General features: G+C 37.8%; 1 protein-coding gene across 1 annotated transcript in view; it reads right to left on the bottom strand.

Moving 5' to 3' along the window:
• MOB1B (MOB kinase activator 1B) overlaps positions 1-23,602 on the bottom strand; it is a 53,500-nt gene extending 29,898 nt beyond the window's left edge. Inside the window, exon 1 of the mRNA XM_063108196.1 lies at positions 23,280-23,602. Coding sequence (XP_062964266.1) covers positions 23,280-23,293 — 14 coding nt within the window. The 5' untranslated portion in view covers positions 23,294-23,602. The remainder of the gene's footprint in view (positions 1-23,279) is intronic.
• Positions 23,603-24,852: the final 1,250 nt, after the last annotated feature.

The raw sequence follows: 24,852 nt of genomic DNA, 5'->3' as shown, positions 1-24,852 counted from the left end.
TGTCTATCCTTCCAGAGTCTACATCTATACAAGCATAAGAACGTTTAAAGCTGTTTCTGTTTGCTTTTACACAATAATAATGTACCGTAGTATACTAAAAAATGTTTTACACTTAATACACTAAAGAGATTGTTGTATATTAAGGTATAAGCAGATCTACCTTATTCTTTCTCAAGACTGAATAGTATTTCCTTATACAGTGTAGATATATCATAACAGTTTTATCAGTCCCCCACTGATAAGCATTTAGGTTGTTTCCAGTCATTTGCTACCATAAAAAATGCAGTAAGCATCCTTGTGCATACACATAGATGAAAGATAAATTCCTAGAAGAAAAATTGCTGTGCTAAAGGACATATACATTTTAAAATTTTATATAGTGCCTATTTCCCTAAATAAGTTTGTACCCTTTTACAATCCCACTAACATATAAGAGTAGCTACTATTTTTTTGGTCTTAGAAGAAAGGGATTAGACTGTTAATTTCTCTCATACAGCTCCCCAAACAGCATCATTAACTGTGGAGAGTTTAGAGCTTTCTAAATAGAAAGTGAATGATGCATCACATATAAGGGGTGTTGTATTAATAATCCATAGCATTACCCTAAGGCCATCATCACTTTCCAAATAAACATCCAGGATATTCAGGTTTGTTTTCCCCAGTCCTCTTACTCATATTCGAAGGTCTGAATTTTGAATTAGGTAGTTTGAGATACCGTTACATACCTATTAGAATGGCTACAATCCAAGCAACTGACAATACTACTGTTGATGAGGATGCAGAGCAACATGAACTCTCACTCATGGTTGATAGGAGCACAAGAGTGATATGGCCAATTTGGAAAAGTTTGGTAGTTTGTTCCAAAGCTAAACTTAATCTTTCCATACAATACAGTGACCATGCTATTAGATATTTATCCTATTGATTTATTTACCCTATTGATTTATCCTATGTCCACACAAATATCTGCACTGAATGTTTAAAGCAGTTTTAATCATAATCACCAAAACTGTAAGCAACTTAAATGTCCTTCAATACGTGAATGGATAATTAAACCATGATACATCCATACAATGAAATATTATGTTCAGTGATAAAAAGAAATAAGCTATCAAGCCATAAAAAGACATGAAGAAGCCTTAATTGAATATTGCTAAGTGAAATAAGCCATTCTGAAAAGGCTTATTACTTATTACTGTCTGATTCCAAATACATAACATTCTGGCAAAACTATAGAGACTAAAATGATCAATCGTTGCTAGGGGCTCAGGAGAATGGAAGAGAGATGACTAAGTATATTCCCAAGAGAACTGAAAGCATACATCCAAAAACTTGTACAGTTGACCCTTGAACAACATGGGTTTAAACTGCATGGATCCATTTACACACAGATTTTTTTTCACTAAATATACTGGAAAAATGTTTGGAGATTTGCAACAATTGGAAAAAAACTCACAGACACACCATGTAGCCTAGAAATATCAAAAACAAATTTTTTTAAGTTGGATATGTCAGGAACGCAAAAAATATATGTCAATACTAGTCTATTTCTAGTATCATTTCTATCATTTCTAATTTACTACCATAAAATATACCTAAATCTATTATAAAAAGTTAAAATTCATCAAAACTTACACACACACACAGACCGTACATGGAGCTATCTGCTGCAGTCAAGAGATAGATAAACAAACGTAAATATGCAGTATTAAATCATAATTACATAAAATTAAGTGTAGTACATATTATACTATTATAATTTCCTAGCCAACTCCTGTTGCTATTGTGGTGAGCTCAAGTGTTATGAGTATCCACTTAAAATGCCATGTAACATTAATCATCTCTGCGTGAGCTGTTCGTCTCGCCAGTAAATTGCATATTGCAGTAAAAAGTGATTTCTCATGGTTTTCTCTTATGATTTTTTTAATAACATTTTCTTTTCTGTAGCTTGCTTTATTATAAGAACATAATATATAATACATATAACATACAAAATAAGTGTTAATTGATTTTTTATGTTATCAGTAAAGCTTAAACAGTAGGCTATTAGTAGTTAAGTTTTGGGGGAGTGAAAAGCTATACATGGATTTTCAACTGCGCAAGGGTCAGTGCACCTAAACCTGTGTGGTTCAAGTGTCAACAGTACATTAATGTTCACAGCAGCATTATTCATACTAGCCAAAAAGTGGAAACAACTCAATGGCAATTAACTGACAAATGGATAATCAAAATGTGGTATATCCATACAACAGAATATTACTTGGCCATTAAAAACAAAGTACTAACACATGCTACAACAAGGATGAATCTTTTTTTTTTTCTTTTTTTTCTGCAGCTGGTTGCTACAGGGATCTGAACCCTTGACCTTGGTGTCATCAGCACCACATTCTAACTTTGAAAATATTATTCTAAGTGAAAACAATCCAGATACAAAATATGTAGTATCACATATTGTATGATTCCATTTATATAAAAAGTCCAAAATAGGCAAATCCATGGAGACAGAAAACAGATTAGTGGTTATCATGTGTTAGAGAGAGGGGGGAATGGAGATGGACTACTACAAATGATACACGATCTCTTATTGGGGTGACTAAAATGTGCTGGAATTAGACAGTTGTGATGGCTGCACGACTTTGTGAATACACTAAAATCCACTGAATTGTACTTTAAGGGTGAATTTTATGGTATGTGAATTACATTTCAATTTTTAAAAAATTTTAAAGAAAAATAAGAAGTAGGCTACCAATAATGCTCCTCACTCTTGCATTCCTTCATTGAACAAGCACATTCTGACTGCCTACTATGTTCTAAGTAGCACTGTTCTAAGCCCTGAGACACAGCATTGAATGAGACAGAAAAGGTCCCTACTCTCATGGTGGAGAGAGGAGGCAGAAGAAAAAATAGGGCCGAGCCGTGGCGCACTCAGAGAGTGCGGCCCTGGGAACGTGGCGACGCTCCCGCAGCGGGTTCGGATCCTATATAGGAATGGCCGGTGCACTCACTGGCTGAGTGCCGGTCACGAAAAAGACAAAAAAAAAAAAAAAAGAAGAAGAAAAAATAAAAACCAACAAGAAACTATTGGGCAGTGGTAAGTGCTATGATGAAAATAAAGTGCTGTGACAAGTAATTCAACGTGACAAGGCACTACCTTAAATTAGTTCGCTAGAGAAGGCCTCTCCAAGGCCAGAAAGACAAGAAGCAGCAGCCGCCAGCCATGTGAATATACGGGGAGGAGGGAAGAGCATTCCAGGCTGAAAGGAAAAACCAGTACAAAAGCAACTTTTTCAGGAAGAGGGGACAAAAAGGAACTGTGACTACGGCATCATGAATGATGGGAGCAGTGGTTTGAGATGAAATCAGAAAGGGTAGTAAGAATTGCATTAGCTAAGATTTTAGAGGTCAAAATAAGGAACTTAGACTATGATTTTAATATAAATGGGAAGCCACTGGAAATTTTTTTTAAAAAGAAGTAAAAACATTATCTGATTTAATGTTTTAAAAAAGATCACTCTATGGATATTATCAAAAAGATGAAAGAAAACAAGTGTTGGCAAGGATTTGGAGAAAAGAAAACCCTTGTATACTGCTGGCAGGTATGTAAATTAGTACAGCCATTACGGAAAACAATACCCAGGTTCCTCAAAAAACTAAAAATACAACTATAGTATGATCCAGCAATCCCACTTCCAAAGGATATGGAATCAGTATGTTGAAGAGATGTCTGAACTCCCATGTTCTCTGCAACATTATTCACAATGCCAAGATACAGAATCAACTTAAATGTCTATCAGTGGATGAATGGATAAAGAAAATGTGACATGTATACACACACACCCACACACACACACACACAGTAGGATACTATTTCAGCTTTAAAAAAGAAGGAAATACAGTCATTTGTGACAACATGGATACTTAGAGGACATTATGATACATGAAATAAGCCAGGAACTGAAAGAGAAATACCACATAACATCACGTATATGTGGAATCTAAAAAAAAATGAACTCATAGAAGCAGAGAGTAGGGGGGTGGCCGGTTAGCTCAGATGGTTAGAGCACAGTGTTATAACACCAAGGTCAAGGGTTTGGATACGGTACAGGCCAGCTGCCCAAAAAAAAAAAAAAGGAAGCAGAGAGTAGAATAGTGGTGGTGTAACGGAGGTTGTGGGGGGGTGGGGGTGGGGGATGGTGGAAATTGGGGAGAAGTTGGTCAAAAGATATAAAGTTTCAGTCAGACAGGAGGAATAAATCCAAGAGCTCTATTGTACAACATGGTGACTATACTTAATAACAATGTATTGTATACTTGAAAATTGCTAAGAGAGTAGATTTTAAGTGTTCTCCCCATGAATAAATGATAGAAGTATGTGAGGAAATACACATGTGATTTAGTCATTCCACAATGTATATATATATGTCAAAACATCATGTTGTATACCATAAATATAGGTATATATATATAATTTTTATCAATTTTAAGAAATAAATAATAAGAAGGGAGGGAAATATTCTGGTTGCCATGAGGAGAACAGACTGGCAGGAGAGCAAAAGTAAAAACAGGGAAACTAGCAAATTACTGCAAAGAAGAGAATGGTAGCTTGGACTAGTGGGGATGGAAAGATGACAGAATCTACACTTTTGCAGGTAGAACCAAGAAAACTTACTATTGGATTTCATGTGTGGTGAGTGAAGTGAGAAATAAAGGATGCCTCCTATGTTTTTAGTCTCAATTAGGTAGAAAGTGGGCCATTTATTGAGATGGGTGTGTAAAGATGAGTTTTGAACGTACGAACTTGAGATACCTATCTAGACATCCAAATGGATATGTCAGATAGGCAGTTGTATCTCAGGCTTGAAGGAAAGATTAGGCGGAAGGTAACTATCCTCAATGGTTAATACAGTGCCAAAAGATGCATTAGTATATCATTAAAACAACAAGTATTTTATAAGGTATGAGAAGTACAGTGAAGAAAATTGTTTATGGTTAAGCCCAGGGTTTCCCAAACATCTTTTGTCAGGGAAACTTTTCCTCCACATTTTAGCACACTACTACTCTTTAACACATATTAGGGAGCACTGCACTAGTACATTAAACTACTGTGTTGCCTCTCAATTTAATACACGTTCTTAAGCCTTCAGTTTTATAAAGTATAACATTTCTTGACTTCATACAAGAATGTGTGGAGGGTTGGTCAATTCAGTCAATTTAATATGCCATAAACTTTTATAATCTAATCCTTAGAAAACAACACAGCACTTCACAAGCAAGGACCAATTAGTTTCTACATCTGTGAAATGATCTGAACTATAAATGAAGGCACTAAAGTTTAATCACTCATCTCCGAACACCCTCTGAGCTTCGGAGTTGTACAGAGGACAGTTTCCTTTGCCCAGCACTAAATCCATTATTCTAGTCAGTAAATAGGTACTGAAACCACAGATGTTAGGAAGTGCCCATAGTCAAAATCCTATACAATGTGCTAAACTTGTAAAAGGAGGGAACCAAAATTTGCATATGCAGAGCTTAAACTGAGCATCAACCTGGCAACTGAGTTGATATATTCCAAATGTACAAATATTACAACCAAGAAACAGGCAGGAAGCCTAAACATTACTTCTTTTTAAAAATTAATTTTTAATTAACATGTATTGATTGTATAAATTTATGGGAAAGAGTTATATTTCAATACATGTATTGAATACAACAATGTGTGATGATAAAAATCAAGGTAATTAACATAGTCATCTTCACAAAACTTTATTATTTGTGATGAGAGCATTTGAACTTCTCTCTTCTAGCCATTTAAGAACACACAATAAATTACTGTTAATTATAGATGCCTATCACTATTGTAGACCCCTAGAACTTATTTTTCCTTTCTAGCTGTGATTTTTTATCCCTTAACCAAAATCTCTACTTCCCCCTCCTCCCCCTCCCCTTCCCATCCTCCAGTAACCACAATTCTACTCTACTTCTGTAAACTGAACTTTTTTTTTTAGGCTCCCACGTATGAGTGAAAACATGCAGTATTTTTCTGTACCTGACTTATTTCACTTAACTAAAGTCTTGCAGGCTCACCCATGTTACCACAAATGACAGGATTTCATACTTTTTATGACTGGGTAGTATTCCATTATGTTTATATACTACATTTTCTCTATCTATTCATCTGTTGATGGACACCTAGTCTGATTCCATATCTTGGCTACTATGAAGAGTGCTGCAATAAATATGGAGGTGAAGATATGTTTGGTATGCTAATTTCCCTTCCTTCGGATATATAACCACTAATGAGACTGCCGGATCATATGGCAGTTCTATTTTCAGTTTTTTGAGGAATTCCCAGTTTTCCATAGTGGCTGTACTATTTTACATCCCCACCAACAGTGTACAGAAGTTCCATTTTCAACACAACCTTACCAGCATTTGTTATTTTTTTTATCTGTTTAATAACAGCCATTCCAACTAAGGTAAGATGATATCTCACTGTGGTTTCAATTTGCATTTCCCTGATGATTAGTGATCTTAAGCATTTTTCATACATTTGTTGACCATTTGTCTTCTTTTGAGAAACGTCTATTCAGGTCATTTGCCCATTTTTAATCATATTATTTGTGTTCTTGCTGTTAAGTTCTTTGTATATTCTGGATATTAATCCTTTGTCGGATGCATAGTTTGCAAATATTTTTTCTCATTCTGCCAGTTGCCTCTTTGCTGTGCAGAAGCTTTTTAGTCTGATGTAATCCCATTTGTCTATTTTTGCTTTTGTTGCCTGTGTGTTAGAAGTCTTCTCCATAAAATTTTTGCCCAGACCAATGTCTTGGAGTGTTTTCCTTATATTTTCTTCTAGTAGTTTTATAGTTCTAGGTCTTACATTTAAGACTTGAATCCATTTTGTGTTGATTTTGGTAGATAATGAGAGATAGGAGTCTAGTTTCTTTCTTCTGCATATGGATATACAGTTTTCCAAACACCATTTATTAAAGAGGCTGTCCTTTCCTCAATGTATGTTGTTGGTGCCTTTATCAAAAAAATCAGTTGCCTGCAGATCCATGGATTTATTTCTGGGTTCCCTACTCTGTTCCATAGGTCCATGTCTCTGCTTTTATGGCAGTACCATGTTGTTTTGATAACTATAGCTCAGTAGAATATTTAAGTCAGAGAGTGTGATACGCCCCCCCACCCCTATCTTTTTTCTTTATGCTCAGCATTGTTTTGGCTTTGGGGGAGTCTTCTGTGGTTTCCATATGAATTTTAGATTTGTTTCTCTATTTCTGTGAAGAATGTCACTGGTATTTTTACAAGGATTGCATTAAATCCGTAGATTGCTTTGGGTACTATGGTCATTTTAACAGTAATAATTCCTCCAATCCATGAACATAGGATGTGACATTCCATTTTTTAGTGTCTTGTTTAATTTCTTTCATCAGTGTTTTGTAGTATTCATTGCAGAGATATTTCACCTCCTTGGTTAAATTTATTCCTAGGTATTTTATTTTTTTGGTAGCTATTATAAATGGGATTGCTTTCTTCATTTCTTTTTCAGCTAGTTTGTTGTTGGTGTATAGAAATGCTACTGATTTTTGTGTAGATTTTACATCCTGCTATTTTACTGGATTTATTTATTGGTTCTAAAAGTTTTCTGGTGAAGTCTTTTGGTTTTTCTTATATAAGATCATGTCCTGTGCAAACAGGGACAATTGGACTTCTCTTTTTAAACATCATATGTTTCCATGGTCAAATTGCAGAAATCATCCACCTGCAATTGCTTAAGACAGCCGTCTCTAACTCACCCTCCATCACACATCCTCCTTGGGTAATGTGGTATTCTGGACATCTGGCTAAGGGGAAGATGAATTGGGGTATATATTTAGTTTAGGTTTCATAGGATATATAAGGGGTCTCCAAAAAGTTCATGAAAAAACTATACATGGATTGCAAAATTTTTTGCACCAAAATAAACTCATACTAACTTGTTATAACATGTCTAAACAGGATCTAGTTTGAGACACTAAGAAGGATAAGACAGTTTGAAAAGTGCCCCTATCAGAACAACGTGAATTCTGCTAAAATTGAAGCAAGATATACATGAACCTGTTTAGGTACATTCTCAGAGAAACTGCCCTTGATCATCCCCTAAAGAGTTAATCACACCTTCCTCTCGGCACTGTTGTACTCTATGGAGTCTTCTATTACTGTATTTACTAAATCATGAGAATTGTATGTTAACTCATCTGTCTCTCCTATTACCATGTGCAATTTAGAAGCAGGTCCCATATGCCCTATTCATTTGGGTATTTTTTCAGAAGCTACTTTGTAATCCAATAAATGATCAATAATAGTTGATTTTTTTAAAAAAAGTTACTACACCTTGAACAACCTACCTTCAGGAAAGTTTACTGAAGCTCTTTCACTCACCATCTTATATCACGTTTATTCATCACTGTAGGTAAGTGTAGAACAGGATTAACTATAAGAATTGACGTAAGCTAATCACTTTAAGGACCAAGGAGTTAAGGTACTTAGTGCCATTCTAGTTCTCTGCTTGCCTTAGATCACTGCAGTTAAAACAGTTGTGTTGTCCAAATGGGAAACACTAGCAGCAAGTGCAAACAGAAGGAGGTAGCAGATTACAGATGCTCTTCAATTGACGATGGGGTTATGTCCTAATAAACTCATAGTAAATTGAAAATATCGTAAGTTGAAAATGCATTTAATATACCTAAGATACTGAACATCATCATAGCTTAGCCTAGCCTACCTCAAATGTGCTCAGAACAGTTGCGTTAGCCTACAATTGGCAAAATCATCTGGCAACACAGTACAATGCAGAACATTGGTTGTTTAACCTCATCATTGAATGGCTGACTGGGAGCTGCAGCTCACTTCCCGCCCAGCAGCAGTTATCTTATATCATATCACTAGCCTAGAAAAAGATCGAAATTCAAAATTTGAAGTAAGGTTTCTACTGAATGCATATTGCTCTTACATCATCCTCAAGTCTGGGACCATTTGTTGTATTTGTTCCTCCTCCATAAAAGCTGGGCATTTAGCTAATGGAATCTCTAGAAATATGTGAAGTTAAGTGCAAGAATGTGTTTATATTATGTTATATCAAAGACCCATACAGAACGCCCATTGAGTTTACATTAAAAAGGTAAAGTACTTTCTGGAGTGATAGAAATGTTCTAAGTCTTGAAAGAGGAGTGGGTTACATAAGAGAATACATTTGTTTAAACTGATTGAACTATACACTTAAGATCTGAGCATTTCACTGTTTGTTAATCATACCTCAATAAAATAAAAATAAAAATAAGGCAATGAACACCTTGAACCTGAGACATATCTATTAGCTACATAACATGGAAATACCTCCCACAATGCCCTTAAACATTTATATAATAATTTTTTCTTTACTGACCTCTTTGACTCTAGTTCTTAATCTAGTTTGGAACTTTGATAATCTGAAAGGCAGTACAAACCATCTCTCTAAAGACATAAAACAAAATATTTACATATAGGAATTCACAGAGGTGATAAAACCTGTTCATAAGCCCAGATAAAGAACTCCTGCCCTTGTCTGTATTCTTCTCTCAGGCTATCATGAGAACATTAATATTCTTCTGAAATCTTCTATGATCTCCACATTTATTTTCCAATATTATAGATGTATTTTTTGGATAAAACTGCACATACATTCAGGATGAGTAAGTACAGATTTTTTATTAAATGGAAAAAATTTATAGTTTATATTCCATGGATTATTCTTTTACAAATTATTATTATTCTTTTAAAAATTATTATTTTTAACAGTGACTCTAACAGAAAGCTTTGATCATTATTTGTAAAATAATCTACATTAAAGTTCAAAACCATGGCATTTATAAGAAATTCAATCCGTTAAATTGATACTCTTAAGAAAATAAAGAAACCCATGCTAATGCATCTAAAAACTGATAGGGAAATAGCTTTATTTCTTTTATTAAATAGCAATCCTACTTTGATTACACAGAAGATATTGGCAACATAAATACAAAAGTTATAAATCATTTTCTTGTATAAATCTAATTTCAAATACAGCTGACCGAGTTTTTGCTTTTTGGGGGGGTTTTTTTGTTTTTAAATAAGATAGGGGTCATTCCTGACTTGGAGATAAATTTTAACCAATGAATAATTAGGGTCAAAGACATTTAAACATTTAAATGAGATTTACTAAAGCATACTTCTGAAGCATAACCTGAATATTATGTAATATCGACAAAGACTAATTAGAAATAACAATTAATTAAATTATAAAATGTACTGCTTTATAGACAATTATTAAAACATTCTAATCAAGAGCTTTAAAAATTTAGAAACAAAATTCTTACTATAGGATTAATATCAAATCATCCATTCTTCTGACAGATATTTAAGCATTTATCAGTCTAGTTTCACCATAAAGATAAAATTTTAAAAAATACCAACTAGTTTATGGTCTCAGTGGTTAAAATTTGTAAAAGCAGCATACAGCAAGGGATGTTGGAAAAACACAACTGCTGAATAGAGTTCTATGGCCCTGAAAACACACTGAAGCTTCACTATTTAGTGAGAGACCTTGAGTTATTTTTTAGCTGTTCTGAAGCCTTATGAGTATTTGCCTCATCTACAAAATGGAGAGAGCATGATGCTGCAGAACTGTCTCAAGGATCAGAAACCAGAAAGTAAAACAGTAGTACAATGCCTGGCACAAAGATTAATAAAATACATTTATTGCTATGATTTAACTCAGGCACTATATACTTCATGTGGCAAAAAGCCTTGATTTTGGCAGCTGGGTAACCTAAATTATACTCACTGATCTAAGTCCTATTTATGTGACTCTAGACAAGCTACATAATCGTTCTGACTGCAAAGAAGAACGATCACATCACCTACCACGCAGATGTTCTGAAAATTACATGATATATACAGAAATATACAACACCACCTGGTACACAGTCAGTGCTCAATAACTGATATCAGTTAAATATATCTGTACCATCTCTTTACCCTCGGTAGCTAGAGGTCTATTCTACAGATATAAGCTGAGTTACATCTACATACAGTAAATTTTTAATAAACAACTGCAAAAAGAGTAGAAAATCATCTAATGTAACAAAATACAACTAAAATAATAAACACTTGAAATTCCTGGTAATCAAGATTAGTCCCAATAGAATTTGTTTATATAACTGGCAAGGTGTGGTCTTGGAAAATCACTCATCTCTCTTCCTTGCAATCTCTATTCTTTGCAATCAGAACGATTAAGTAGCTTACCTAGAGTCACATAACTAGTACTAGACAGATCAGCGATTATAATCTGGGTTACCCAACAGCAAAAATCAAGATTTTTTTTGCCATATAAAGTAGATAATACCTAAAATCTAAAAAATCACTAAAGGCAAACTATTTATCCAGAGGCTTGATCTCATTCTTACCAATTCCACAAGTCACCATAAATCTTCTCAAACACCTTTAGGAAGAAAGACTGAATGCTGTCAAATAAAAACTGTTCTTTTATGAATAAGAAAAAGAGGCACAAAAAGTACAATGATGTTGCCCAGTTACATAAGTTCTGTACTACCACTATTTAAATTCTAAGTTCTACTTCTTTGAGCCTTACTTTACAGGGGCCTACATAGGTTCTAGACACACTCATTTTGAGGACAACTGCAAATCCTAACAATACTTGAATTCTTCTATAGAGGAATTGAGGCAAAACATTTTTCAGGCAAAATATTTCTTTCATTAAGGATCATTTCACTCTCCCCTTTCTGTTTCGGAAGCAAGGGTTTCCATCTTTCAAATCACCCATGGTTTAAGTGTGAGCTTATGGTACCCAAGCACAGGACAGTCACAATTCTCTAAAGAAAGGCTAACAAGAACCGCTAGTGGTTATCAGTGTGATGCCAGGAAAGACCCACTGTGAAAATAATACCCAGATGCAGTCAAACCTGGGACAGAAGGCAGAGAAAGGGCCATGTAAAAAACCCCAGGAAAAGAATGATTAAAAAATAAAATAAAGCCCCTTAATCCTAATACAGACAACTACAAAACTGACATTTCACATTATCTGTAACTCAGCAATGCTCCCCAGTACCTGGAATGGGTTTCAACTCTGGCCATTCACCTAAAAAAAGATAACATAAGCAAAAACCATCAAAGAGGAAAAAAAGAAAAAAATACTTAAAACTAAAGGCAAAAATCCTCCCCTCTTCCCCCAGTTTCTTTTTGAACTAATTGAAATCAAGGTCAAAGGTTCAGATCCCTTACTGGCCAGCCACCAAAAAAAAAGAAAAAAGAAAAAAAAAAAAGGAAAAAGACTCCATGAGAAAAGCAATAATTGTGTTAGGAGTAATAGGTGAAAAACAACTTTAAATCTACCCCCAGAATCTATACATCATTTTTACAGCTCCAAGTATCCCATCTGCCTCCCAAACATGTTTATTATTTATTACATTATATTATTATTATCTGCATCAGATTATCAGAAAGTTAACTAAGAAATATGAAATCCAATTTGAATTAAATAATTCGCTTTGTAAAATTCCCCTTTATAGATAATACATGCTAATCTTAGACAAAAGCAGTATTTTCCTAGTAAGTTATTAATATTTTAAAACTTCATTCTGTAACTGTAAAACACATTTATAGACAAAGGATTTTTAAATTATATTTTACCATTATTTTTCACTTGACGGTTCATTTATTAAAGAGCTCCATTCCAAATTTTAACATAAAAGATATTTTCCGCTTTTAAAATAAAAGAAGAGGAAAATGGTTGATGTCAAATGATGCAAGTATCCTAATTATGCCATTAGAAATACAGGGGGCTGGCCGGTTAGCTCAGTTGGTTAGAGCACAGCCTTACAACACTGAGGTAACAGGTTCGGATACCCATACCAGCCAGCTGCCAAAAAAAAAAAAAAGCCTAAAAAGAAATACAGGTGCCAAAAATTCTTTGGAAGAATCTTTACTATTAATTTGTTTACTTGGCATTAATATATAAGAAGTCCAAAAAACCAAGAACCTTTCATGATTGTTTTTCTTATTGGTGCAGTGGTGGTGGGGATGCAGGGAAATGAGCACTCTCATTCACTGTCACTGGGAACACAAAGTACAGGGCACAATGTGACCGGCATATACCAATCCTTGAAAGAAGGCCTCTACAAGGTCGCCACAAAACCGTGCAATAAAGATCCAATAAACAGGTGTTCTAAACCATTCTGTGCACAGTAGCCACCTTGTATATTTTCCCTAAAATCTTTAGAAACGATAAAATTAGAGAACAAGGGGATATCACTCACAAACACCCCCACCATGAATATACTTGAAAATGTCACTGATTTGTTAAAAAAATTTTTTGTTACTGAGTGTGTAATATATACCATGGACTATGGTAGGTGGTAGAGATTAAAAACAGTTTTTGAAACTGCCCCATCTTCAAAGAGGTTACACACACTGTGATGGGGAGTACAGTATCTTTTTTTAAAGGGCTATGATAAGGACTATGAAAGGCATGAAATGATACCTAATGAATTGGGAAGAGTTGAAAAGAAAAAAGGGGAAAAGAGTTGACTCCAGAGCTAAAGGAATGAGGGTGAGGAGGAGAAGAGCTGTCCAGCCAGAGTAGCAGGAACAGCATTTACAAAGGTAGAGAGACATGGGAGAAATGCAAGATGAATGAAATGCAAATAAAATGGCTGAGCACTGTCGGGGAGGGAAGGCACAGACCAGGCTAGAATGGTAAGCAAACAACACTTCATGGAGGCCCTCTATGCCTGGAAGTTTTGCCAACCATTTCTGGCCCATTCTAATCTCTACCTGAAAAAACCCAAGTGAACTGCAGGAATGGGGTGAGCCAAAGATTCCAGGCACTTCCTTTCCATATTAAAACCCATGATGCTAGAGGGGAACAGCAGTGGTGGCAGTGCTGAGAACAAGCAGGGCAGGCCCTTGAATTGGCCTCTGCCTTTGAGTAAGTGAACATACTACACACATTTTATAACTGTTACAAGTTATATATTGACTGCAACTATTTCACACCTACACCCAAAGAAGTTTGTATACTCAATGCAACATCAAGGATCCTCAACCATCATTAGCCAGTGGACTTGAAACTAATGAGTTAAAAACAACTACAGTATTAAGGAGCACATCCATGTACCATGTAACATGCTGGTCTCCAATTTTAAGATTCTTGCGGGCAGAGACTACATTTTATTTGTTTCTGAATTCTCACCTTTCTCCTCCCAGCACCAGCACCTAACACTTTGCTTTACACACGAGAGGTGTCCAATAAAAGTTTATTACATTATGCAATAATACCTTGCATTTGTAAGATAGCTAAACAAAATTTGGAACGAGGAGTTTATATAATGAGCTTTGAAATATCATGAACAAGGATGACAGTGTTTATACAGGACTCTCTGGTTTATATAAAGCTTCTATATACATTCTGTCATTCAATTCTCACACTACCCCAATGAAATAAGCATTCCTGTCCCCCCAGTAGACAGAGGAAACAGAGGCTAATTAAGTCATCTGCTCCAAATCACATGGCTAGTGACAGACCAAAGACTCTGAAACCCAGTCTCCTCACTCATAGGTCACTGTCTCTCCATGACAACCTGTAGTTAGTTTTTTTGGTTTTGTTTTTAATTATGGAAACATATTTGCCAAGCAATGTACTAACATGCTGGGAAATAAAGTGAACAAACCTTCATGAAACTTACAGTCCAGAAGGGAAAAAAAAGACCTTAAACAATAATTTAAATAATTACAAGTGTGCAAAGACAATAAGGGGACCTATACTGAAAACCCAATAAGGGGTTTCAAAGAATCTTTCAGGGCTGAGCCCGTGGCGCACTCGGTAGCGTGCTGCGCTAGCAGCGCGGCGACGCTCCCGGTTCGGATCCCATATAGGAATGACCAGTGCACTCCCTGGCTGAGTGCCGATCACGTAAAAAAAAAAAAAAAAAAAAAAAAAGAATCTTTCAAGTACAGAAGTAGTGTTATAATAATTCTCAAGGATTTTTCTTCTTTACCTTATTTTGATTTATTTAAATCCATATATAGGCATCCACCCATTTACTATTGTCCGAAGCTTCTCAGATTTTGAAGGTGCTTTCAGATCACCTAGGGATCTTATTAAAATGTGTTCTAATCCAAAGACTGAAACCTGAAATCTTGCATTTCTAACATGCTCCTAGGTGGTGCCCAAGCTCCACAATTTCAGGGTCTAAAGCAGACTTCTCCAGGGTTGTAGTTACATAGAAATATTGATCCCCTCAGTCCTGGGGGTACCTTCTGTCACTGGAGGGCCAAGCAAGAGCAGTTTTTCTTCTGCCATATAAAACGGTGGTATTTTTTTTTTCTAAATGTTGAATGATGTAAAAGGTAAGGATATCTCTAGTAAGTATAGTTATCACTGGAGAATACAACTGCAACAACTTACAAACCTGCTCCTACTTGAGAGAAAGCTAAAACCAACAGAGCTCAACTGAGGCATGTTTTGGTTCCCAAACTGTTGCACATAACTACAATTTATTGAGCTACAGCTTTTACATTCAATATCTATAATCCTCCCAACATTTATGGAATGCTGTCCTAAACACAGGATTCATAGGAAAAAAATATATTACTGTCACACACATACCATACACAATGGAGTCTAACTTCTTTCATTCTTAATGTGGCTATAGCAGGAGTCCACACATGCCCCCAAAGAGAAGAGCTGAGCAGTAATGGTGGGTGGACAATAGCTGGGGCCCAGGCCACAAGAAGGGTGGCCAGGCAGGATCAAGAGAATGGCTATGTACAGGGTACTGAGTAAATATGTATCAGAGGATGATGGGAGTCAGGCTTCTCACTGACAAAGGAGGAAGTGAAAAATATGGAAAGGGAGAAGGCTAGAATGAATCCTATGCTATTGGCTTGGAATTAAAGGTCGTGGTGTGAATTCACTTAATATATAGAGACAGGTAGATATGGATAAAAATATATGGATGTAAATGTGTGAGGATATGTATTTTCTAGCACTGTTCAATGACAGGGCCTGGGAGCAGCAATACATCTGTAGTAATGAGCATTATCTATCACCTAGATTTTGGTCTCTAAATACCATTCTCCACTGAAAAGAACCAAGGTCCTCAGAGAAATGGCCAATTCCAGGGCTGGGAAACAGAAAGTATAAGATAAACCTAGAACATCTTATGCCAGAGAATAAGGAAGTGCTCAGAGAGAGACGGGAATAAATAAGTCAGAGCTGGCTGATTAGCTCACTCGGTTAGACTATGGTGCTGATAACACCAAGGTCAAGGGTTTGCATCCTCTTACCGGTCAGCCACCAAAAAAAATAAATAAATAAAATAAAATAAAATGAGATGGGAAGAAGTCAAAAGGACACAGAAGCCAGTGTGAATAGGGTTCCCACTGGCAAAAACTGGGACAATTTAAACACCAAAATAAATAATGGCAGTTATATATTATGACTCATTGAATAACATAGGAATCTGTATATCCACACTGTCTTAGTCAGTTTGGGCTGCTATACCAAAATACCTTAGAATGGGTAATTTATAAACAAAAATGTATTACTCACAGTTCTGGAGGCTGGGCAGTCAAAGATCAAGTCATTGGCAGATTTGTTGTCTGGTGAGGGCCTGTTCCTTATAGACGGTGCCTTCTATGTGTCCTCACTCACATGATGGAAGAGCAAAAGGGCTAACAAGCTCCTTCAGACCTCTCTTAAAAGGGCACTAATCCTATTCATGAGGGCTCTACTCTCATGACCTAATGACCTCCCAAAGGCCCTAAATCCATCATCTTGGTGATTAGGTTTCAACACAAGAATTTCAGAGGGACACAAACATTCAGAACATAGCACACACTGATAGAAAAAAATAAACATGGCAGCCAACAGTCCTGGCCACTAAAAGGAAAAATAATAATAATAATAATAAAATAAAATAAATGAATAAATGAGATTAATTGCTTCCTTAGAATAAAGCTGCCAATTAATAAATTTAGAAGCAATGACAGAACTTTGGCAATCAATGGATGCTAAACTAAAATTAGTGGGTGAAAATGGAATGACAAATGGGATAGTTACACTGTACCAAAATATCTCCCCACAAATTATTAATTACAAAGAAAAAAAAAGGCCATCACGTGGCTCACTTGGGAGAGTGTGGTGCTGATAACAACACCAAGGCCAAGGGTTCAGATCCCTAAATAGGGGTGGCCGGTTAGCTCACTTGGGGGAGCGTGGTGTTGACAACACCAAGTCAAGGGTTAAGATCCCCTTACCGGTCATCTTTAAAAAAAAAAGAGAGAGAGAGAAAAAAAGATAAAATAACTTTGCACTGGAATATCCTAAGTTATAATCAAAGTTAATAGCCATATAGCCACCACATGCATTTGGTAAGATGCAGTAAGAAAAACAAACATAACTTCTGTGATATTCCTATCCCAAATGCATAACCCAAATGCACAAAGAAACATCAGGCAAAGTCAAACAGAGAAACATTCTACAAAATGACTGGCCTGTAACCCTCAAAAATATAAAGGTCATGAAAATCAAGGAAAGACTGAGAAACTATTTCACTGTGAAAAATGCTGCAGACACATAACTGGGTGCAATTCATGATTCATGACTGAATCCTTTTGCTAAGGATAACACTGTTGAAGTAACAGATGAAACTCAATTGGGTCTCTGGATAAAAAATGCATGGAGGTTCTTTGCATTGTTCTTTGCAACTTTTCTGAAAGTTGGAAGATGTTTCAAAATAACATTTAAAAATCAATTCTGCAAATAAGCAGATTTCACAGCTACACTTATACTTAGTTAAATGTGTTGTAAATGACGGCCTTAAGTTAGTTAATATAAAACAAAAATGGAAATGTGGGAAGAAAAAGAGTTTTTTAAAAAGTTCTCTATAGGACTTAGTTTGACATTACTAGCAGATATCATTTTTTCATATTTTTCCAGAAGTAACACTTAGCTATTTTGCCTCAATACCTTCCTATTAAATATATAATTAAAGAGAAGTACTCCATGTGCTTTCATATAACAGCAACACCAAAAGTACAAAAACTCTGCAACTACACTTAGGAAAAAAAAAATGGTGATTACTTTTACTAAGGTATGTAAAACAAAAGCAATCCTATATCAGATGAGAAAAGTAAACTAAGGCCAGCCAACTATCTGCAACTCCCAAAATTACTCTGAAGAGATGACCATACTTACTTCCAAATCCCTCTCCTCCCTCCAAGAAAAAAGCATAACATTAATTAAATCAGGTTGTCAGATAACAAAACTGGAAGATAATACTTGGTCAACAGCCATTCAAAATGATGTTGCATAAATATACTTATTGGCATAAAAAATTTACAAATGGAAAATCTGGTAGGGATCCATTGTATATTTTTAAATATATACAAACAAAAATGTGATGGAAAAGATTCAGAAGTTATATCTCAAAATACAAGCGATAGTTATCACTGAAGGAGTGATTATGAGTGATTTTTATCTTCTTCCTTTTCTTGCCAGTATTCTGTGATTTCTCCAACACATGTATTATTTTTACACTAAAAATGAAAGTTAAAAATAATGTTGCAGAGGCCGAGCCCGTGGCGCACTCGGGAGGGTGCAGCGCTGGGAGCGCGGCGACGCTCCCACCGCGGGTTCGGATCCTATATAGGAATGGCTGGTGCACTCACTGGCTGAGTGCCGGTCACGAAAAGGACAAAAAAAAAATAAAATAAAATAAAAAATAAAATAATGTTGCAGTATTATTTTAATTTAAAAGTTTCAATTTTCTCTTCCACTATTGTATTCTTGGCAAATCTTAGAAAAGGGTTCCAGGGGTATGAGATAACAATACCTGGTAACACAAGACTTCTCTTAAAAACAAAGCCTACGTGAATATCACCCTAAAAATATACACGTACACACACATACATACACACACTTGTGTATATGTACGGTTTCACCAGTTACAGTAAGGCAGGATCTCCAGATCTAGACTTCAAAGACTCAAATTCCAGCTACATCACTTACTGGCTACATGATTTTTGAGCAAATTCTGTGACCTCTCTGAGCCAGTTTTCTCATCTATAAAATGGGTTTCCTGCTAGTTACTGAATTAATTATTTAAGGCACTCAAGAGAGCTATTATTATTATTATTATTATTATTAACTTCATTTACATGTAAGGATGCCGAAGCACTAAAATCAGTTAAATCATTTGCCAGAAAACAAAGATGCTAGGTTGGGGGTGGGCGGGGACGGGTGGGTAGGAGAGAGAGAGAGAGAAAGGGAAAGGGAAAGGGACAGAGTCAGGGAGCGAGATAGAGAAACAGAGACAGACATATATCAGACATATATAAACACAGCTAAAATCTTGGGTCTCCTTTCCTAAGTTGCTATTCTTATGAAAACCAAACGCAAGGTATCTAGCACAGTGCTCAATAAAGATTTCCCTCCATTCTTCCTTCCTTTCCCAACTCATCTGTTTCTTAAACAGAAATAGACCTAGTTTATATTCATTCACATCCCTAAACCACCTTTCCTACAAACTTTCACTTAAGGTAACTGTATTTGTTTTAACACTGTTCCAACCAAGTAGCCTTACATTAGGAAATTATTCCTTTGTCTTTTCCAAGTCAATTGTTTTTATGGAATTCCATCAGAAGAAACTTGCTATTTAAAAATGCTAGAAAATTAGAGAACACTCACTATACTTTTTAAATGGTTACTAAAAACTCACTTTCATCCTAAATTTCCCTGCATCTTATATGTATAAAATGTCAGGAAAGGAAAACCTCTAAGTCAAGAGACTTGAGTTCCAATTCTACTCAGGCCAATAATTAGGCCAGCAACCTGAAGGTGGTGTTACTGTCTCTTTAGCAAAAGAGGTACTGATAGGTCCCACCTAGCTCCAAAATTCTACAGCCTCTTGCACAAACCTAAAAATGAACAATTCACAGGCAATTTCATGCATCAATGATGTTTCCATTGACTGAAATCTCCCATTTCCGCCTTGCCCTCTTAAGAGCTCTTGTTCACCTTCCATTAAACATCACCCACTTCTTTCATGAAACCTTCCTGCAGCCTAAATAGAAAAAATTGCTCCATATACTCTGGGCCCCCATGGTTGTACTGCATCCATTACAGATGACTATTTATATACTGTCTGTCATCTCTGGAGTCCCACATCTTGCACGAAGCCTGGCACACAGCAGGTGCTGAGGATGTGTTTGAGATTTGAGTCTACAAAATTAAATTAGGTTCCTGTGAAGTATCTGCATCCACCATGAGAGTTTAACTTAATCTGAAAACACCCAGAGGCCAATCCGTAGCATAACCAAAGCTCTGTCCCAGGAAGACCCACATATGCAGTGCAAATTTATCCTGAGCATTTGTACAAAAGCTACACAAAGGTATCATTCCTGCATATGATCTGGGCACCTTCTGGGGATTACTCTCATCTACCTAATCAACTCCCTATGCAAAAACCTCTTTCTCTGCTCACTTTGTTCCATGGCATTTATTACCATCTACCATCCTATATAATTTATTGGTGTTTAGTGTTTATGGCCACTTACCAGAACATAAGCTCCACTGATGCAGGAAGTTTTTGCTGTTTTGTCATAAATGATACCCAGTGTCTACACCAGTGCCTGGCACACTTAATTATTTTTTTAAACAGTAATTCTTTCCTTCTGTCTTACAGCCCTCAAGAGTCATGAGTCATCACCTTCATAACCCTATCTCGCATTGCCCTTATTTCCTCTGCCCCATCCACTTATAGTAGTAGCCTTCCCAGTAAGCTTCCAAGAACTAGAGGAAAATATTTGTATTTAATTCCTAAATTGTAACTCTTCCTTTCTCTGTCCACCTCTTAGTACAGAAATTATATTCAGGACACTATAGCAAATAACAAAGATGAAATAAAAAAAACTTGGTTCTTTCACTTCTGATAATAATCATTTCTATGTGGTCTTGTCTTTGGATTTTAAACAACTGGTGGACAAAGACTAAAACTAAAACTGCTGGATTAGCTTTTTTTTATTGTCAATCACTTGGGCTAAATATATTGAGAATATATTAACTGGCACATGTGACCTAACTGAAAAATTGTGCCCCAAATAGTGCAAATTCTCTAAGGTACTACATATATTAGTTACAGCAAGATTTTTTTATGTAGCTTACATCCTTCAGGAGACATGAACTAATCCATCACATTTCTGAATCTATTAAATACCGAAACATGTAAAATTAGGACATTATTGTATTGGTATTCAGAAAATATCACTAGGATCTTCTCCATTCCCTAGTTTCAGACAAATATGGCTCTTCCCTGCTTCAACCAATTTAGTTTGTGAGTTCCAAGAGACACAAGCACATCAGCAGCAGTCATGGACATCTTCTACATTGCTATTTCAAATACAGCTTTTGGGGCTGGCCAGTTAGTTCACTTAGAGTATGGTGCTGATAACACCAAGGTGAAGGGTTCAGATCCCCACACTGGTCAGCTGCCAAAAAAAGAACAACAAAAAAACCAAATTAAATACAGCTTTGCAATTCTTGAAGACAAACATCAGCAATGTAAAATTACACTCAAGATGAGAAACTTCAAGCTGAGATGCCTGGATATGTTGTTAGAATGAAAATAAAATAGAATAAAGTATTTTTTAAAGTCACCCCCCTCTCATCTATCACTGCTTCAATCTAACAAACTCAGAATCAACTTGGAGGAAGAGCCTAAGAATGGAGTTTCGCAAGCTCAAACACATAAGGCAGGTTGACACAAGCCAGGCCCCTTGTGCATATCAGAAATACAAGTTATTAGCAAAGTCTGCCTGGCAGGTAGCCTTCTGTGATCGCTCAGTTTTGCTTAAACATCCTAAAAAGAAATAATATTGTGGGTATGAGCATGTGAAAATAAGAGTTAATTAAATTCTCAGGATTCAGACGCCAATGTGATGACTAAAAATTATGGGAAGTGGAGAAAGAGAAATTGGAACAGAAAATAATCTTTAAATGCTATTTCTTCACAACAGTAAAGGAATGTATGGGATGGGTTTCAACCTCTGAGTTTTTATTAGCTTTCTAAACACCGACTAAACATGGGAGAATCACAACACAGCCTTCAAAAGAGTTATTCCTCAGGGTGGAATGCCTGTTTTGGGAGGACCTGAGGCTTGTGTGCTGATCCATACCCCCATCTGGATTTCCCGTCTTTCTTCCTTTCTTTCACCTCGCCCCAAACTCGTCTGGAATAAACGATAAGTAAGTGAAATAATGACCAGCACTAAATGTGACGCCAAAGTTGGTATTTATAAATAATTTACAAAACAACTCCCCAGTGGACCTAATCAACCCGGGGCACACTACCCAGACACTATGTGGTGGTTGTCTAAAAAGATAAAACCCATACTCATCAGGGAAGCACTCTGGAAGGAAGGGCGCCTCGGGGAAGAAGGGGGCTGCTCCAAATCCCTTTCCCCAAGACTCCAGGCTGCAACCAGGGGACCCTGACCCGCAAGCAGAATTGTATCAGTGTTGGGCCGAGCCCGTGGGGCACTCGGGAGAGTGCGGCGCTGGGAGCGCAGCGACGCTCCCTCCGCGGATTCGGATCCTATATAGGAATGGACGGTGCACTCACTGGCTGAGTGCCGGTCACGAAAAAAAAAAAAAAAAGAATTGTATCAGTGTTACATTCACAGGACTTGTTACTCCAACTTCCCACCCCGAAGACCTGAGAGGGTAGTTAAAAGGATGCTGGGATGACGGGGGCAAAGTCCGACGCTCTATCTTCCGTGCTTGAGACCCATAAAAGAGCAAGGGGCAGCTGAGACGGGACAGGCGACCGGGCACACGTTGGATACGGGTCATGCGGGAGAGTGGGAGGTATCTATGAAGAGCTCGCAGACAAACAAACACTGGGGTAAGAGCGAAGGCAGAGGCTGGGGTGATGGAGAAATCAGGACACAGACACCGGGGTGCATCGGGGGAAAGAGCCTCCTTAGGGCTGGAGGACTCCATGCGTGCTCGAAGCCGGCCGGGGAGGCCGCGGTCAGGCAGCGCGAGCGCTCGGGGCAGTTCCCGGAACCCTACTCGGAGGGAACGGCCGGCCAGGTAGCGCGGGGCTCGGTCCGGCCGACCAGACGCCGGCGGCAGGCCGGGGCCCGCGGCCCAGGTCGCGTCCAAACAAAGCCGACGCGCGCGGGGCCTGGATACTCACAACAAGAAGCTCATGTCGGCCGCGGAGTGGGCTGCGGGCTCGGCGGTCGCGAGGCCTGGGGGCGGCGGCGGCCAGGGGAGGAGAGAAGAGGAGAGGCGAGAGGAAGAAGCGGCGAGGAGGCGGAGGACGAGGAGGGGAGCGTCGGCTGTTCAGCGGCCCCAACTAGTCCGGCTTCACTAGTTCCAATGGCTGGCAGAGGCGGCGGAAGTGGGAAGCGCACGGCTTGAATCACTCAATGGGAGGGGAAGGAAAGGGAGGCGGGGAAAGGGCCCCCCGCCGGCTCGACGGAGAGCAGCGGCCGCGTCCGCCTCGCTGCTGTCCCTGCTCCCCCGCGCCCTCCTCTCCAGCCCCTGTCGCCCCCACCTCAGAGCTCTCGCGAGAACGGCTGCCCTCACCTCCTGCCCCTCCGCCTATGGCCGGGGGTCCCTGACCTTCTGGTCACCTATGTGGCCGGGACTGTGCCCGGCGTGTGCGTGGGGCCGCCGAGGCCTCCTGCCCACCCGGTTGGGGGTCGTGACAGAGCTCGTGGAGACGCTCAGCTGGCGTCAGCGGTCAGGGAGGAAGTGGGCTTTGACTCCAGCAAGTCAGGGTCCTGCAGTAATGGCTGCAATTACCACCAGAGTTCTGCCCATAGTCAGTGCCCAGCAAAGAACTATGGAAGGCTCTGGAGTCTCTTTCTCTGCTATTATTTAAAAACAGGAGGGAGTTTCACCTGGTTGGAATGGTTCAGGTGTGGTTCTGCCAGGGAGAGAAAAGGGACTAAATGGGTTTTCAAGATTTTGTCATTTTAAGGGCATATTTTAAAACCCTGAACTAGGAGGTTAGGATCTGTCACTTAACAGGCGATAGATCTAGGCTGTCATCAGCAGCTGGGAAAAATGACCGACGCAAGGAGGAGAGCTGAGATCAGTTAGTTCACTGTGGACCCCAGCATGGTAGGCTAGTCATCAGTGGCAACGCTAAACAATTTATGGGGGCTAAAGCTCATTATAAGCGGTATGGTGCTCAGAACATTCTAGAAGCTAGAAAAGATTCAGTCCCGCTTTATAGAGGGAATTTCATTCTCACACAGTTAAGGAGCCCAAAGCAAGGCTTTATATTCTATTTAAGAATGCTCCACATACCTTGAGTATGTCACCACGGCATTATCAACTTGGAGGGGAGGATATGGGTACCCATTTATTTTACACAAGAGATGCCCGTCTTTATTTACAACACCCATCAAATCCACAAGTAAATTTTCAAAGAATCTGAACAAAAATAAGGTATGTGCAGATATTAACCTACCTTTGACTTACTCCAAAGGGCAGAATACACACTTGAAGTAGGTACAAATAGGAAATTTATTCTACTGAATTTATGCACTATTAGTTTGGCATGTTGGTAAAATGGTTAAAAAAAATTAAACAGAAGATTGGAATCTTGCACTATCTCTGGAACATCAGAGGTCACTGGAGTAATTTGAGATTTATAGGCTCAAAAGATGCCAGGCAAGGAGGAACAAGGAGGATTATCTTCATATAATGAAAATGATGAATTAATGATGTACCTAAGTCCTGTGTTCAAGATCTTG

This window comes from Cynocephalus volans, chromosome 9 (genome assembly GCF_027409185.1).
Source record: "Cynocephalus volans isolate mCynVol1 chromosome 9, mCynVol1.pri, whole genome shotgun sequence".
Taxonomy (NCBI): domain Eukaryota; kingdom Metazoa; phylum Chordata; class Mammalia; order Dermoptera; family Cynocephalidae; genus Cynocephalus; species Cynocephalus volans.
This window is presented reverse-complemented; position numbering and strand designations above follow the sequence as displayed.